We start from the raw sequence: 13,373 nt of genomic DNA on the forward strand, positions 1-13,373 counted from the left end.
CACAGGTGCCATGTCTCACTCTTCTCCATGGGAAAAGGGGCAAAGTGTGTGTCGGGAATTTATTTAACATTCTTTACATGCTTCCTGGCAGCGAGTTGACACCTATGATCTCATGAAAATGAACTTGCAGGCCCACAGGCGTAAAGTATCCACACTCCATGGTTAAACTGAAAATTGGTCACAACGACAAAAAAGCAAAATCGATCAATTTCACCATATGAGAAACAGTCAAAATCTAAAAAGAATAATGGTGAATATATGGGAAATACTCATTCTTATTGAGAATAAGATTAGTGAACAGCACAATCAATTTCATGGCTGGGTCTCCAGAAGAAACCGTTTGCGAAATGGGTCCGCGTTGGGACCTTAGCCGATTTAGGGAGGAACAGACATGTGGTGTAGCGAGTCAGAAGATCCTCAACGCTTGAAGATTGGATTCTCCCTAATGTTTGGGTTATGAGCCAAAATGTTTGCAGTGCTATGATGTTTCCACACAGTGGAACGAAACACTGCAGTGCACCTAAAGTTGTGTGTTTTTCAGTTTTTTCGATTCACTGTGTTTATTTTGACTGATATTATTGAAGAGACTTGAGATTTTTTTGACACTATTAAAGCTATTGGCAAGTATTTGGAGGTTTTTCAGACCTATGATTACTTTTTGACCAATTAGTTTTAAGTGGTTATACTGAAGATTTATGCCTCAGCATTACCTGTATCGGTCTTTATGAGGTCTTTTCCTCCAAGTTTTTGAACATTGCTATTTTATGAGAGTTTCCTGTATTTCCCTTAAATTCGCCATTATTCTTTTTAGATTTGAACTGAAAATTGCCCATGAATAATGGACAAGAAGTATTTTTTCATTTGCTTGGGGCTGATAGGAGGTAGGACTCAAGAATAACATAAGGATATACAGCTCTCTGTGGATACATGAAACAAGCATCCAGAGGAATGGTGAAGGTAAAAGCATAAAGTCTAGAAAGCCTGGGATAAGCAAAGAGAATCCATAAATGTGAGGCTGTGGAGATAAAAGCCTCAGACTAGGAGTGAGGGGACTATCCCTGGTGTCCTTACCTGAGTCATTTGGCGTTTTTGATGCGTTTGCATAGCTGTAATGCTTTGTTCTGTGTGTGTGTCCATGCCAGCCATGCTGTTTTTTGTTTGGTTCAGCTGTGTTTTGCATGTTCATGGCTATGTTGCTTTCTTATTTGTAAGAATCTGGCTATGTTTTGCTTTTTGAGCACATGCTTGTGTTGGACTGCTTTGTGCTGTCTGAGTACGTGCAAGAGCACAGCTGTACTAAGTACATGTGTGAGAGTGCATCTGTTCTGTTTTGCTCTGGATATGGGTGACAGCTTATGCCTTTTCACTGTGAGGAAAGGTGGCCGTTCCATTTGTTTCTGTTGTAGCCACAAACATCTGATCTACTGTGCTTTTCCCTCTCACTTTGATTGCAGGTATCTGGGCAGGAAGACTGCTCTCACCAGCCATTCCAGAGCAAACTGCCTGTCCCGCTCTGGCCCAGCTTCCTGAGAGTAACAGACAGCTGTCAGTATGTCCTGCAGAGCGAGTCGTCAAACTCTGGTTAGTACTTAGGAGGTGGGTCCCTGGGGCTGCTGAGCAGGGCTATGTGTTAATACCAGATTGCTCTGTACTTTCCATGTATTCTAAGCTCCAGGCTTAGAGGCATATGACATTGGAGAACTCAGCCTACTTATGCTTTAGGAATTAGTCTCAGTTATTTCTGGTATCTTGACTGCCATTTTCTTCATTTAGCAAATTTATTTAACTTGGATCTGGGTTGCAGAGCCCAGAAACTAAGTCTCGATGGGATGTAGACCCTCAAGTGAGCAGAGAGGGCAGGAGGTGGCTTGTATGAGAGTGAAAGAGAAAGGAGGCAAAACAATGAGTAGTAATCAGGAAATACAGACAGCTGAACACCAACACTTCAGTACTCCCTCTGCGGGCTTCAGACTTGTTTATTTAAAAGTAAAATTAATGCAACATTTACTTTTCAACAAAAGACTGCTATTCGTGTATGGCGAACATTACTGTTGCCTGTGACTTAGTGCCCTATGGCCCTTGAATTGCTGTCTTGATCCAGTGACCTTGTGCTCCCTGATCCCAGAACTGCTGTCCTTAACCTCCTAGCCTGTCAGTTACATATTTGCAGCCATTTCTCATCTGTCCCAGGAACTCTTGTGACCCTGAGACTTAGCTTCTGAAAATGTGACCCCAGTTCTGAGCTCTTGAACCTGCATCGCTGTTCCCTCTCCTGCATGTGCATTCATTGTGACAGATGTTGCTCTTCAATTTTTGTTTGTTTGACCTCAGGGTCACCTTTTCCAGTATTGTGCATTTTTATTGTAGGCCTGATAACTATTTGTCCCCCCTACAGACAGGCAGAAGTACAGCCGTGACTTTCTGTTGCAGTTTCAATTTTGTGAATCCGCCTGTCAGCGACCTGTGGATCTACTTCTTCTGGAGGGAGTGACAGATGCTAAGCCTGGTAAGGAGACACCTGACTCGGCTCACAGAAAGGGTGGTGGAGGCGTGGAATGGCCTCCCGGTGGAGGTGGTGGAGTCGAGGACTGTTCCAGAATTTAAAAAGGCATGGGATCACTTAGGAACAGGAAGAAGTAGGGGTTGCAGACTGGATGGGTCATATAAGCCACATTGAGCCTGCAAATAGGTGGGAAAATGTGGGATACAAGCGCAATAAATAAATAAAAATATGGCCTTTATCTGCCGTCATGTTTCTAACATACTTTGCCAACCCAGGAAGACACTAGAGAACTCCTTCAGCATTGCGTTTAGGAGTGAGAGGAGCTCGGGGCTTACACACACCTGGGAAATGCCTCCAAAGTTAGTGTTACAGGGACACTGGAGAACTCTTCTAGTGTCACAGTATAGGGGTGACTATTGACCATGAAAAGTTTAGGAAATCAAGCTGAAAAAAGCTTGTTTTATCCCCTGTTTTCGGATATTAAAATAAACCAACCTTTTCTTTTTTTAGAGCCTCCTGAATACTGGTCCCAGCGAGTCTCTAGAATAACAACTCCTGATATGGGAACTTCTTTTTTGAGGTAATGTTTCTTCATGGTGTGTTGATGGCCCTGAGGAGTTATTGCAAAACAGAGGTTTCACGCATGTCGATCACTATTCTTCACTGATCGCAAACTAGAGATATCTGATCCTGACAGCTGTAACTAGTGTATGTTCGCTTGCAGTTTGGTCCTGAAATAGCAAGAGGTGCATTAGCAAACTGGGGGGGTTGAGTCTCCATTATAAATTACTTACTTGTAGGTAGTATCCCCTTGCCTTTATCTCTGATACTGGGTATGTCCTTCCCTCTCTGTGGATGGAATGTTTTTTTCTTTTTTTTTTTTCTCTCGTAGGTCTCCTGGTCTCATTCAGCACAGCCTGAGCTTGACTTCTGTCTACAGCCATTTCCTCCCAGGGAAAGGGCGTGCAGAGGTGACAACCATGCCCATGGGCTTCGGAGCCACAGTGGATTACATCTTCTTCTCTGCAGAACCTCTTGGGGATGGAAGGAATGGTGGTAAGTCTTGCTGGGCAGGACAGGGAGAGGTTTATGGGCCTGTATGAACCCATCCTACAGACTCTGTCCCCAAGTGCTTTACAGGTCCTGATATAGTTTTTTACACCCACAAACAAGCCATAGGTGAGACCTTTTTATTTGAGTAATTCACTGCATCTGTGATGAGCTTTGGAGAGGTCAGAGAAGAGAATACAGTTGCACTGTGCTGTCTCTTGATGGAGGGGCATGTAGCTCTAGGAAGCTTGTTGGACATATAAACCATCTTTTCAGAATGATTGGGAATGCTAAAGTGAACATCCCTCCCTGGACTCGGTTCAAAACTGGGGATACCCAAGCATCCACTGCATTCACAAAACCAGTGCCTGTGTCGGGGGTATGCTCAAAGCCAACTGGGCTTGCAACGTTTCATTTAGACTGGTTTTAGCCAGTCTAAATGAAACGATATTTTGCGGCTAATGCACAGAGGCTTTTGGCCACTTCTTTACCGTGCATGGAAGCAGTGACTGAAAGTCCTATGCTATTGAGCTCGCTACTATTAAAGTGAGCTCATTAGTGATTCCCTCCAGTGCTCAGAAAACCAGCTTACAAAAACCCCCTGCCCTAACGACTAAAATCTACTGACAGCTCTGGAGCTGTCGATAGGTCTGTTGTCGATCACAATATCAGCCCTTCTGACCTGTGTCTTCTCCCCTCAGGAGAGTGGCACCTGCTGGCTGCCAGCTTCTTCCAGGGCCAGTTAACAGCCTAGCAAAGAAACCAACCAACCTGTAAGAGCAGTTCGTCTAATGCCAAAAGGCTAGGAACTGGGAAGTCAGGTCCAACCCCCCCCCCCCCCCCCCCCCCCCCCGTTCACTGGACATGTGCACAGCTCTTGTGGGTATGCGCCAGGAACGTTTCTCCCCCTTTACTGACCAGTGCTCAACACTGACATCATGTATATCATTTGTATTGTGTTAGTGTTGAGCATTGGTCACTAAATCAAAATCAGTGTTCCAGCCGGTATGACCGAGTATTTAAGTGAAGCAGCCCTAGGTGAGATTTGGTTTTGTTTCTTCACATTTAAAAGGTAAACATCAAAGCATTAGCATTTGGCTCATTCAAAAATTAATCAAAGACGAAAGCAAAAATCAAGCTACTTATTGTCCTGCCATACCAGTCCAGAACTTGTGGGTTATGTCCTTTGACCAGTGGATGGAGACAGAGAAAGAAAGTAGTTCTACGTGATGTGTATCTTAAGGGGGGGACTGTGCAGTGGTAGAACATGCAGTATTTTCTCTGTCTCCAGTGGTTGGTGATGGTGCACTGTGCAGCAGTGTGGCTGGCTCCTAATCCAGTTACTTCTGGTTAGACTGCGCTAACTCTAACTTAAAGGAGTTTTGTATAGGAAATGCTTGGAAATCTCCAAGTCCCTTTCCTCTTCCTACCCCTTCCCCAGTGGTGCTTTAGGGGTTGAGGTGCCTTCAGTCTGAGACTAACTCCTGGACCTTTTCCTTAGCTGATACCCAGTTGGAGTATAGGTAGTTTACTAAGCCTTGGTAGCGTTTGTAGCTCGTGGTAGAAATCAGCTGGCGGTACCGAGACGCGCATAGTAATATAATGGGCATTTTGGCGTTTGCCGTCTGCTGATTTCTACCATGAGCTAAAAACACTACCATGGCTTAGTAAAATACCCCATGAATCATTCTCCTCCCAAAAATATACCAACAGTTTATCCTTCACAACACAAAATACAGCAAATCAGAGAAAATATTTCTTCACTCAATGTATAATTAAGTTCTGGAATTTGTTGCTGGAGAATATGGTGAAAACAGCATAGCAGGGTTCAAAAAAAAGGTTTGAACAAGTTCCTTAAAAAAAAAAAAATCTCTAAAGCGGTGGTTCCTAAACCTAGTCCTGGAGACACCCCAGCCAGTCAGGTTTTCAGGATATCCATAATGAATATTCATGAGAGAGATTTGCATGCAGTGGAGGCAGTGCATGCAAATCTCATGAATATTCATTGTGGATATCCTGAAAACCTGACTGGCTGGGGTGTCTCCAGGACCAGGTTTGGAAACCACTATTAAGGTGGGCTTGGGGAAATGTATGGTTTATCTATTTTACTCTTTTGGGATCCCAGTATGATGGTACTTTGTGCTTATAAAACTTCATTCCCTCCGTCTTACCACCCCTAAGACACGCCTCAGATGGTTCCCATATCTCACAAAATGCATGTATTTGCTGATTTTTATAGGCTATTATCTCACTCATAAATACAAGACATTTTGTTATCATATTTTGAATAGTTAAAGGTCTTTGCGCCTTCCAGTGCAATGCCATTCTTGCAAGTGTGCCTCCCAGCAGTATTAGTTTACCTACATAAACATCCATCTTGTCTGGTTTCATAAGGAGCAAGAATATTCTTTAGGATCCCCTGGAATCTTAGGTTCTGGCAGCACTCCCTATTTTCCAAATTTTCCAGTTTATCTGCAAACTCCACGTTTGTTTTTATCCGTCACAGTCTGCCTGTTTCTCCACTCTCCCTCCCTTCCTGCCTGCCTCCTCAACTCTCCTCCCCACCTCATTTATATCCTGGCAGAGCAGCGCAAACAACCCCAGATCTCCTGGTTCACTGCTGTCGGGTCTCTCCACGGCTCCTGAAATCATGCAGTCATTTTGCTCTGGAGCCCCCACCCCACCCCCGCTCTAACTCACTATCCGCCAGGGAGGAATCTCTACTGCCCACCAGAGATTGTTTTATTATTTATTGCCTGCCTCTATCCAAGGTGAGTTACCACATAACATACATACATTCCTGTCTCCCCTCCTTACATTTCTAGCCATTTGGTTTTCCACTTGTGCTTCTTTCTGAGCCACTGGTTTGGAGAACCATATCAGTTTCCTTTTTCTCTTGTTTTTATTCACTGTCCTCACGTAAAGCTCAGTAGCCATATTTATAACTCCTTTCAGCCTGGACCACAGTCTTTCCACTTCTCATATGTCCTCCCATCCTATCAGCTGTTTCTTCAGGGACTCCCCTATTTTATATGTAAAATCCAGGACTTTGTTTTGAGTGGCTGCCCAGGGGGGGCACCAACTTGGACATTTCCCCATTGTCTCTCCTTCCCTCGTGGGTTCTGTCACCATTTGTCTGAGCAGAGCACTTTGAAAAGAATCCATGATTGCTCTACTTCTTTCATATTCTGCAGATTGAACTTTCCAATCCACATCCAGCAAGTTGAAATCTCCCAGGCATACTTTTAGAAAATGTCTTTCCCTCCAGCAACATTTTCTTAGCTCCCTACCGCAACCGATAGATCAGCCTACCAAATGGACTAACTCTGCCATCCTGACGCCATGCACTGGGGTGTGAATGCTTACTGTATCCTCTATGTTTACTTAAAAATATTCATAGCTTGCTCTATCTTATAGTCTAGGCAGAATACAGAAAGAAGAAACATACATCATAAATCATTAAAAAAAAAATTCAGATGACGTCAACATAAAGGTCTATTTATCTATATTGCATGTACTCAGCAGTGACGAGAACTCTTCCTGCTTTCTCATAGGTCAGCGGTTGTACCGGGATGGAATACTGAAACTTCTGGGACGCCTCAGTCTGCTCTCTGAAGATGATCTCTGGGCAGCGCATGGCTTACCAAATCCCTTCTGTTCCTCAGATCACCTCTGCCTTCTAGCCAGATTTGGGATGGACATGATAATACCTTGAACAGGGGGCTGCAGGTTATGGCTGAATCCAGGACATTTGAGAGCTGGTACCTCATACAGCCTCTTTCTCCTCTTTCTAGGTCCTCTGTACACTTCCCAGCGAGTGTGTGTCCCTTGTCTGTACACCACACCAGCACTTAGTGACTTTGACACTCCCTGATTCATGATTTGTGCTTTACAGTGGTGAGCGTGTTTAGCTGGGGAGGAGCGTGTGCGTGTGTTGTATGTGTGTGTTTGAGAAAGCAGATGTTCTCTGCTGGAGCAGCATGTTTCTGTGGATGGCAAGCCACGAGAGCAGCTGTTGCATAGCACTTTATCCTAGTTTTGCATTTAAGCTGATGGTTTGATATTTAGTTGATAAGATGATAAATCTACCATTTTTAGTAACCGGTGGGGCACTAGATGTGCTGGAGCTTAAAATCGCCATGGGAAACATGTAGGTGGGTTAGATAACATCTCTTTTAGTATTAGGATTAGCTGCTTTGCATAGAAATAAGGCCACCCTCCAAGGTTAAACTGGTTCCCAGTAAATAGTTACTGGCCCTTTTTCAGAAAGCATGAACTGAGCCGTATCAGCTACATATATAATCTATAGGACAATGAAGCAAGAAGTGCCTTTTGGACCTAAGAGCGGTTCATCAGTGAGAACTTGAGTGATGCATACATTGCTTGCCTTCCGATGCATGCCTACAATTATGTCCATGCAAATGCATATATATTTGTGTGGGTATATCTATATGTAGATCTAATATACACACACAGGTATATATATATTATATAATGTGCTCAAATCGTATCTTTATTGGAAGTAGTTTGGGTGTCAGACTTGTTTTCATGTAGAACAGATGGCCAGAGCTCCTGTGGCATCACAGATCAGTGACATGTGCATGTATATGGCGGTACACATGCACACCGTGATGTACAGTGGCTTCTCTTCTGTTACACGCAGCTCGGACTTCGTTATGAATCACTCTGCAAAGCCACACCTGCAGGGGTCAGACTAAGGAGGGGGGAGGAGAGGGGTGATGGGAGTAGGGTGGGCAGAATGAGAACAGGGAAGAGAGATGCCAGGTGGAAAGGGATACGGGGCAGGGGTGAAGACTGCAAATGTTTTGAGGATGTCGGCTAATGTAACTGGATAGAGCTCTACGATGTGTGGCAGAAGGCAAGGAAGCACTCTAGGCACCTGTTTGTGTGTTCCTACACCCAGAATTCCTTTTCCCTGCTTTGTATGTGTTTACACTCCCCTACCTTCTGTCATAAATGCTCACTCACTCTCCCCATCTCCTATGATAATCTCTGGGGTTCTCAACTCAACACACCCAGCCAGTCAGCTTTTCCTGATATAAGATTTGCATACAATAATCTTGTACATAGTGGCTATCCTGAAAACCTGACTGGATTGGGTTGAGAACCCCTGCCTTACAGCAATACATATACTGTCCCCTCTTCTGACAAACAGTCGCATGCTTTTCCATTTCTCTGACTCTTACTCCCAGTGCTTCACTCCACTACACTGACACGCACACATTCCTTCCTGTCTCTCTCCAATGATACCGACTATGCTCCGTCATCCCTTTAAGGACAAGTTTACAAAAACTACGGCTGAGCCCTTAGTCACTCTCCAGAAACAGTCTGGGGGTGTCTGCCTGTGCCTTGATCCTCTGTTACCTCAGCGGCGAGTGTGTGTCAGCACTGCTAAGCTTTCTTTTGGAGGAGCACTTCTTAGGTTCTGTTGTGGTTTCTATTTATACATTCTGTTTTTAATTCAATGTTTTATATTCACACAGATATTGCGCACTCCGCATTTTGTATTGCACATAGTCAATGAAATGCTCTTGTGCATGTCTTGCCTCATGCACCAGGCTTCTGCTCAAATCAAAATTGAACCCAAAGGTCGGCATAATTCTGTGGAGTTTTGATTTTTAGGATGTAATAAAAAGTTTATTTTACTTTCTGTAGTATTTTTTCCCGTCCCATTTGTATTGCATGACAGCTGTATGCAGTGCATTTTTTCCAGCAAAAAAGGTGCCGTAACTCAAATGCCTGGGCACCCTTCAGGGATGGAGTGATCACTGAGAGACCCACCCCACAATAGCCGGGCCCCCTGCTACCAGTCACAGAATCTATGACAAGGCAGAATTGGTGTGTAGGGACTGAGCTCTTTGATTAAAGCTTGGGGACCATGGATCAGTTTTAGCAGACAATGGAAAAGGTGCTGGTACTCAGTACCCCCAAGTACCCCCTCAAAAAAAATCTCTTGCTGTACGGTCAGGAATACGAGGAATGTGTCAGCAGGAGAGGCAAAGTATGGAAATAGAATGCTGAGTTTCCTTAGTCGAATAAACCAGTGGGTGATATCAAGACACTGCTGAATTGGACAGCTTTTTCAGGAACTTCTTCGGTTACTCTGGTACGTGCAGTTGTTCTTCTCAGCCACAGCATTCCTCGGTCTCTACCACTATCATATCTGCTTATTTGTGTTCCTGCTATACCGAACTGACAAACGAGTCTAGGAGATTATATCATAGAGATATGGTCAAGGTGTAAAAGCAGCCACCCAAAAAGCAAGTTTCTGGTCTGGATTGGAATAAAACCAGAAAGGGAGTATGACACAGATTCAGGAAGGCTGAAAGAGCGGAGACCAGAGATGAAGGGCACAAATAAGGGAGATAAGTAATGAGGAGCCGCAGCTGCCATAGAAAAAGTTCATTCTATTTAGTCTGCTGTATTTGCGGGGATTCACTTTTTGCTTTTCATGCTGTGGCCTTTATTTCCAGTCCTTGAGGGATGCCAGTGGGTCAGGGTTTCAGGATACCCTTAATGAATGGAGGAAATTTGCTTACCAACCACCTCTATCTCATGAAAACCTGATCTGGTGGTGGCCCTTGAGGACTGGGAGTGAAGACCAAAGCTGCTTTATCTTGATTGATAGATAAATATTTGTTATACTGCCTTTTAAAATACCTTCGGTCTGGATGCATAAAACACATTGAAGTTTTTGTGATGTTTTAAGCATTCTTCAAATGACATAAGAGGAAAAGCAACGAGTAACACAATTTTTCCTTAAGACAGTTTTCTAGCGGATATGAAAGGATAGGAAACAACAACAACAAAAAAACTATGGTATCTCGTCCCAGTCCTGCTGGTCAAATGATGGCTTAAAAGCTCAAGGTTTAAATTTTTTTTTTTTAATATAAGATTCTTCCTATCTTATCATGATGAGAAGTCCATGATATTGGAGCTACACAGTTGAGGTATCCAGGCAAAGTTTCTTGTGTGATGGAATCACTAGTTAGTCTGAGATGACTGCAAGGTCCTAGAACATAATAACATCATAGGATGACATGTAGATAGATTTGCATGGTCCATCCAGTCTGCCCAACAAGATAAACTCATAGTGTGACGTGATAACCTATTTTAAACATTTCTAACCCACTTAAAGATGTGAACCTTTGTCCTGATGAGCTGACGGGGGAACTGGTTTATTCCCTCCTTTGCCCCAAACCTTGACCCACAAGTCTTAGCTTGGTGCAGCTAGACTTCCAGAGGTCCTGTTCTTCCCCCCCCTCCCCCCCCCCCCCCCCCCACTTATAAAAAAGAAAAAACTCCCTTTGGTGTCCTCCGTCCAGGACTCCAAGCCTGGGATGCTGGAGATGTCCATGCCTGAATGGTATTCTAAGCTCTGGCCAAGGGGGTGGTGAGTATGGTCTCTTAAGGGGCTTCCCCTCTTTCCCCCGCTGTGCTTCTCGGCTATGGTTGAAACAAACAAACAAAAAAAGTATGAACAGGCCTTCTGTTTTATACGATGTCTCTACATAGTGTCCCACCAGATCCCCCTTGAATCTACAGTTGAGAATAGGGGGGATAATGGTTTGCATTGTCCCAGTGCCATACCAAAGGCAGGGTGTTGGGGGTGGCCCACCCCAGGTGCAGCTAATAAGAGGGTGTAGTTTAAAAAACAGTGCTCCCAGCACAGACTCCTGGGGAGACCCCACTTTTCCACTGAGAATACTGACCATTTAACCCTACTCTCTGTTTTCTCTCTTTTTAATCCACAATAGGACATTATCTCCTGTCCCATGACTTTCTAATTTCCTCAGGAGTTGTACAAGGTACTTTATCAAATGCCTTTTGAAAATCCAGAAGCTCAATATCGACTGGTTTACCTGTATTCACGTGTTTATTCACCCCTTCAAAGAATGTAGTAGATTACAGAGGCAAGATTTCCTTTGATTAAATCCATGTTGCCTTTGTTGCATTAATCTATGCCTATGTATACGCTCTGTAATTTTGTTTTTTTTAATAGTTTCTACCATTTTGCCCAGCACTGTTGTCATAAGAGCATAACAATTGCCATACTGGGACAGATCACTGGTCCATCTAGCTCAGTATCCTGTTTCCAACAGTGGCCATTCCAGGTCTCAAGTACCTGGCAGAAACCCAAATAGTAGCAACATTCCATGCTACCAATCCCAGGCAAGCAATGGCTTTCCTTGTGTCTATCTCAATAGCAGACAGTGGACTTTTCCTCCAGGAACTTGGCCAAACCTTTTTTTAAACCCAGATACGCTAACCATTGCTACCACATCATCCAGCAACCATATCTAGAATTTAATGATCCGTTGAGTGAAAAAATATTTCCTCCTATTTGTTTTAAAAGTATCATGTAATTTCATTGAGTGTCCCCTGGTCTTTGTACTTTTTGAAAGAGTAAAAAATTGATTCAGTTCTACACCACTCAGGATTTTGTAGACCTCAATCATATTTTCCCTCAGCTGTCTCTTCCAAGCTGAACAGCCCTAACCTCTTTAGCCTTTCCTCATACGAGAGGAGTCCCATCCTATTTATTACTTTGGTTGCTCTTCTTTGAACCTTTCTAATTCCGTTATACCTTTTTTGAGATACGGCGACCAGAACTGAATGCAATATTTAAGGTGAGGTTGCACTATGGAATGATAGAGGCATTCTAGTATTCTTGGTCTTATTTACCATCCCTTTCGTAATTCCTAGCATCCAGTTTGTTTTTTTGGTTGCTGCTGCACTCGGCAGAAAATTTCATCGAATTGTCTACAATGACACTTAGATCTTTTTCTTGGGTGATGACCACCAAGGTTGACTCTAGCATCAGGTAACTAGGATTTGGATTATTCTTTCCAATGTGCATCACTTTGTATTTGTCTACATTAAATTTTATCTACCAATTGGATGCCCAGTCTTCTAATTCTTAAGGAATATTTATTTGATTCTAGGTTCCACCCTAGGGGTCAGCACCCAAGAAAAAGATCTAGCCGTCAACATGGACAATACATTAAAGTGTTCTGCCCAGTGTGTGATGGTGGCCAAAAATAAAAGGAAACAGGATGCTAGGAATTATTAGAAAATGGATAGAAAATGAGACAAAGAATTGCTCCATGGTGCAACCACACCTTGAGTATTGTATGCAATTCTGGTCTCCGTATCTGAGGAAAGATACACAATTAGAAAATGTTCAAAGAAGGTCAACCAAATAACAAAGGGGACAAATTTCTCTCATGTGAGGAAAGGCTTCAGAGGTTAGGACTCTTCGGCTTGGAAAAGAGCTAGGGGGAGATACGATACAGGTCTACAAAATACCGAGTGGAGTAGAACGGGTAAACGAATATCATTTTTTTTTCTCTTTTACAAAATACAAAGTGTAGAGGACAAAGATGTTACATGAAAATACTTTTAAAACAAGAGGCCATACGTTTTCACTTAACGAATGGTCTCTGGAACTCATTGCCAGAGGATATGTTAGCAGTTAGTGTATCTGGGATTAAAAAAGGTTTGGACAAGTTCCTGGAGGAAAAGTTCATAGTCTGCTGTTGATAGACATGGGGGAAGCTACTGCTTGTCTCTGGGATCAGTAGCATGAATCTTGCCACTATTTGGGATTCTGTCAAGTGCTTGTGACCTGAATTGACCACTGTTGTAAGCTGGTACTGGGCTAGATGGACTGTTGGTCTGACACAGTATGGCTATTCTTATGTTCTAACCTTTTCTAATTCTGCTATATCAGGCTCACCGGTCTATAATTAATTTCCTGGATCACTTCTGGAACCCTTTTTAAAAATTGGCGTTAGAT

The 13,373-nt window shown here is 43.3% G+C and overlaps 1 protein-coding gene across 2 annotated transcripts in view; it reads left to right on the forward strand.

The window, feature by feature from the left end:
* ANGEL1 (angel homolog 1) overlaps nucleotides 1-9,219 on the forward strand; it is a 44,876-nt gene extending 35,657 nt beyond the window's left edge. For both annotated transcript variants that reach the window (XM_030214755.1, XM_030214756.1), the window contains exons 6-10: nucleotides 1,455-1,581; nucleotides 2,396-2,506; nucleotides 3,014-3,083; nucleotides 3,396-3,559; nucleotides 7,108-9,219. In XM_030214755.1, the coding sequence (XP_030070615.1) occupies nucleotides 1,455-1,581; nucleotides 2,396-2,506; nucleotides 3,014-3,083; nucleotides 3,396-3,559; nucleotides 7,108-7,268 (633 nt within the window). In that variant the 3' untranslated portion in view covers nucleotides 7,269-9,219. The remainder of the gene's footprint in view (nucleotides 1-1,454; nucleotides 1,582-2,395; nucleotides 2,507-3,013; nucleotides 3,084-3,395; nucleotides 3,560-7,107) is intronic.
* Nucleotides 9,220-13,373: the final 4,154 nt, after the last annotated feature.

Source organism: Microcaecilia unicolor, chromosome 9 (genome assembly GCF_901765095.1).
Source record: "Microcaecilia unicolor chromosome 9, aMicUni1.1, whole genome shotgun sequence".
Classification (NCBI taxonomy): Eukaryota; Metazoa; Chordata; class Amphibia; order Gymnophiona; family Siphonopidae; genus Microcaecilia; species Microcaecilia unicolor.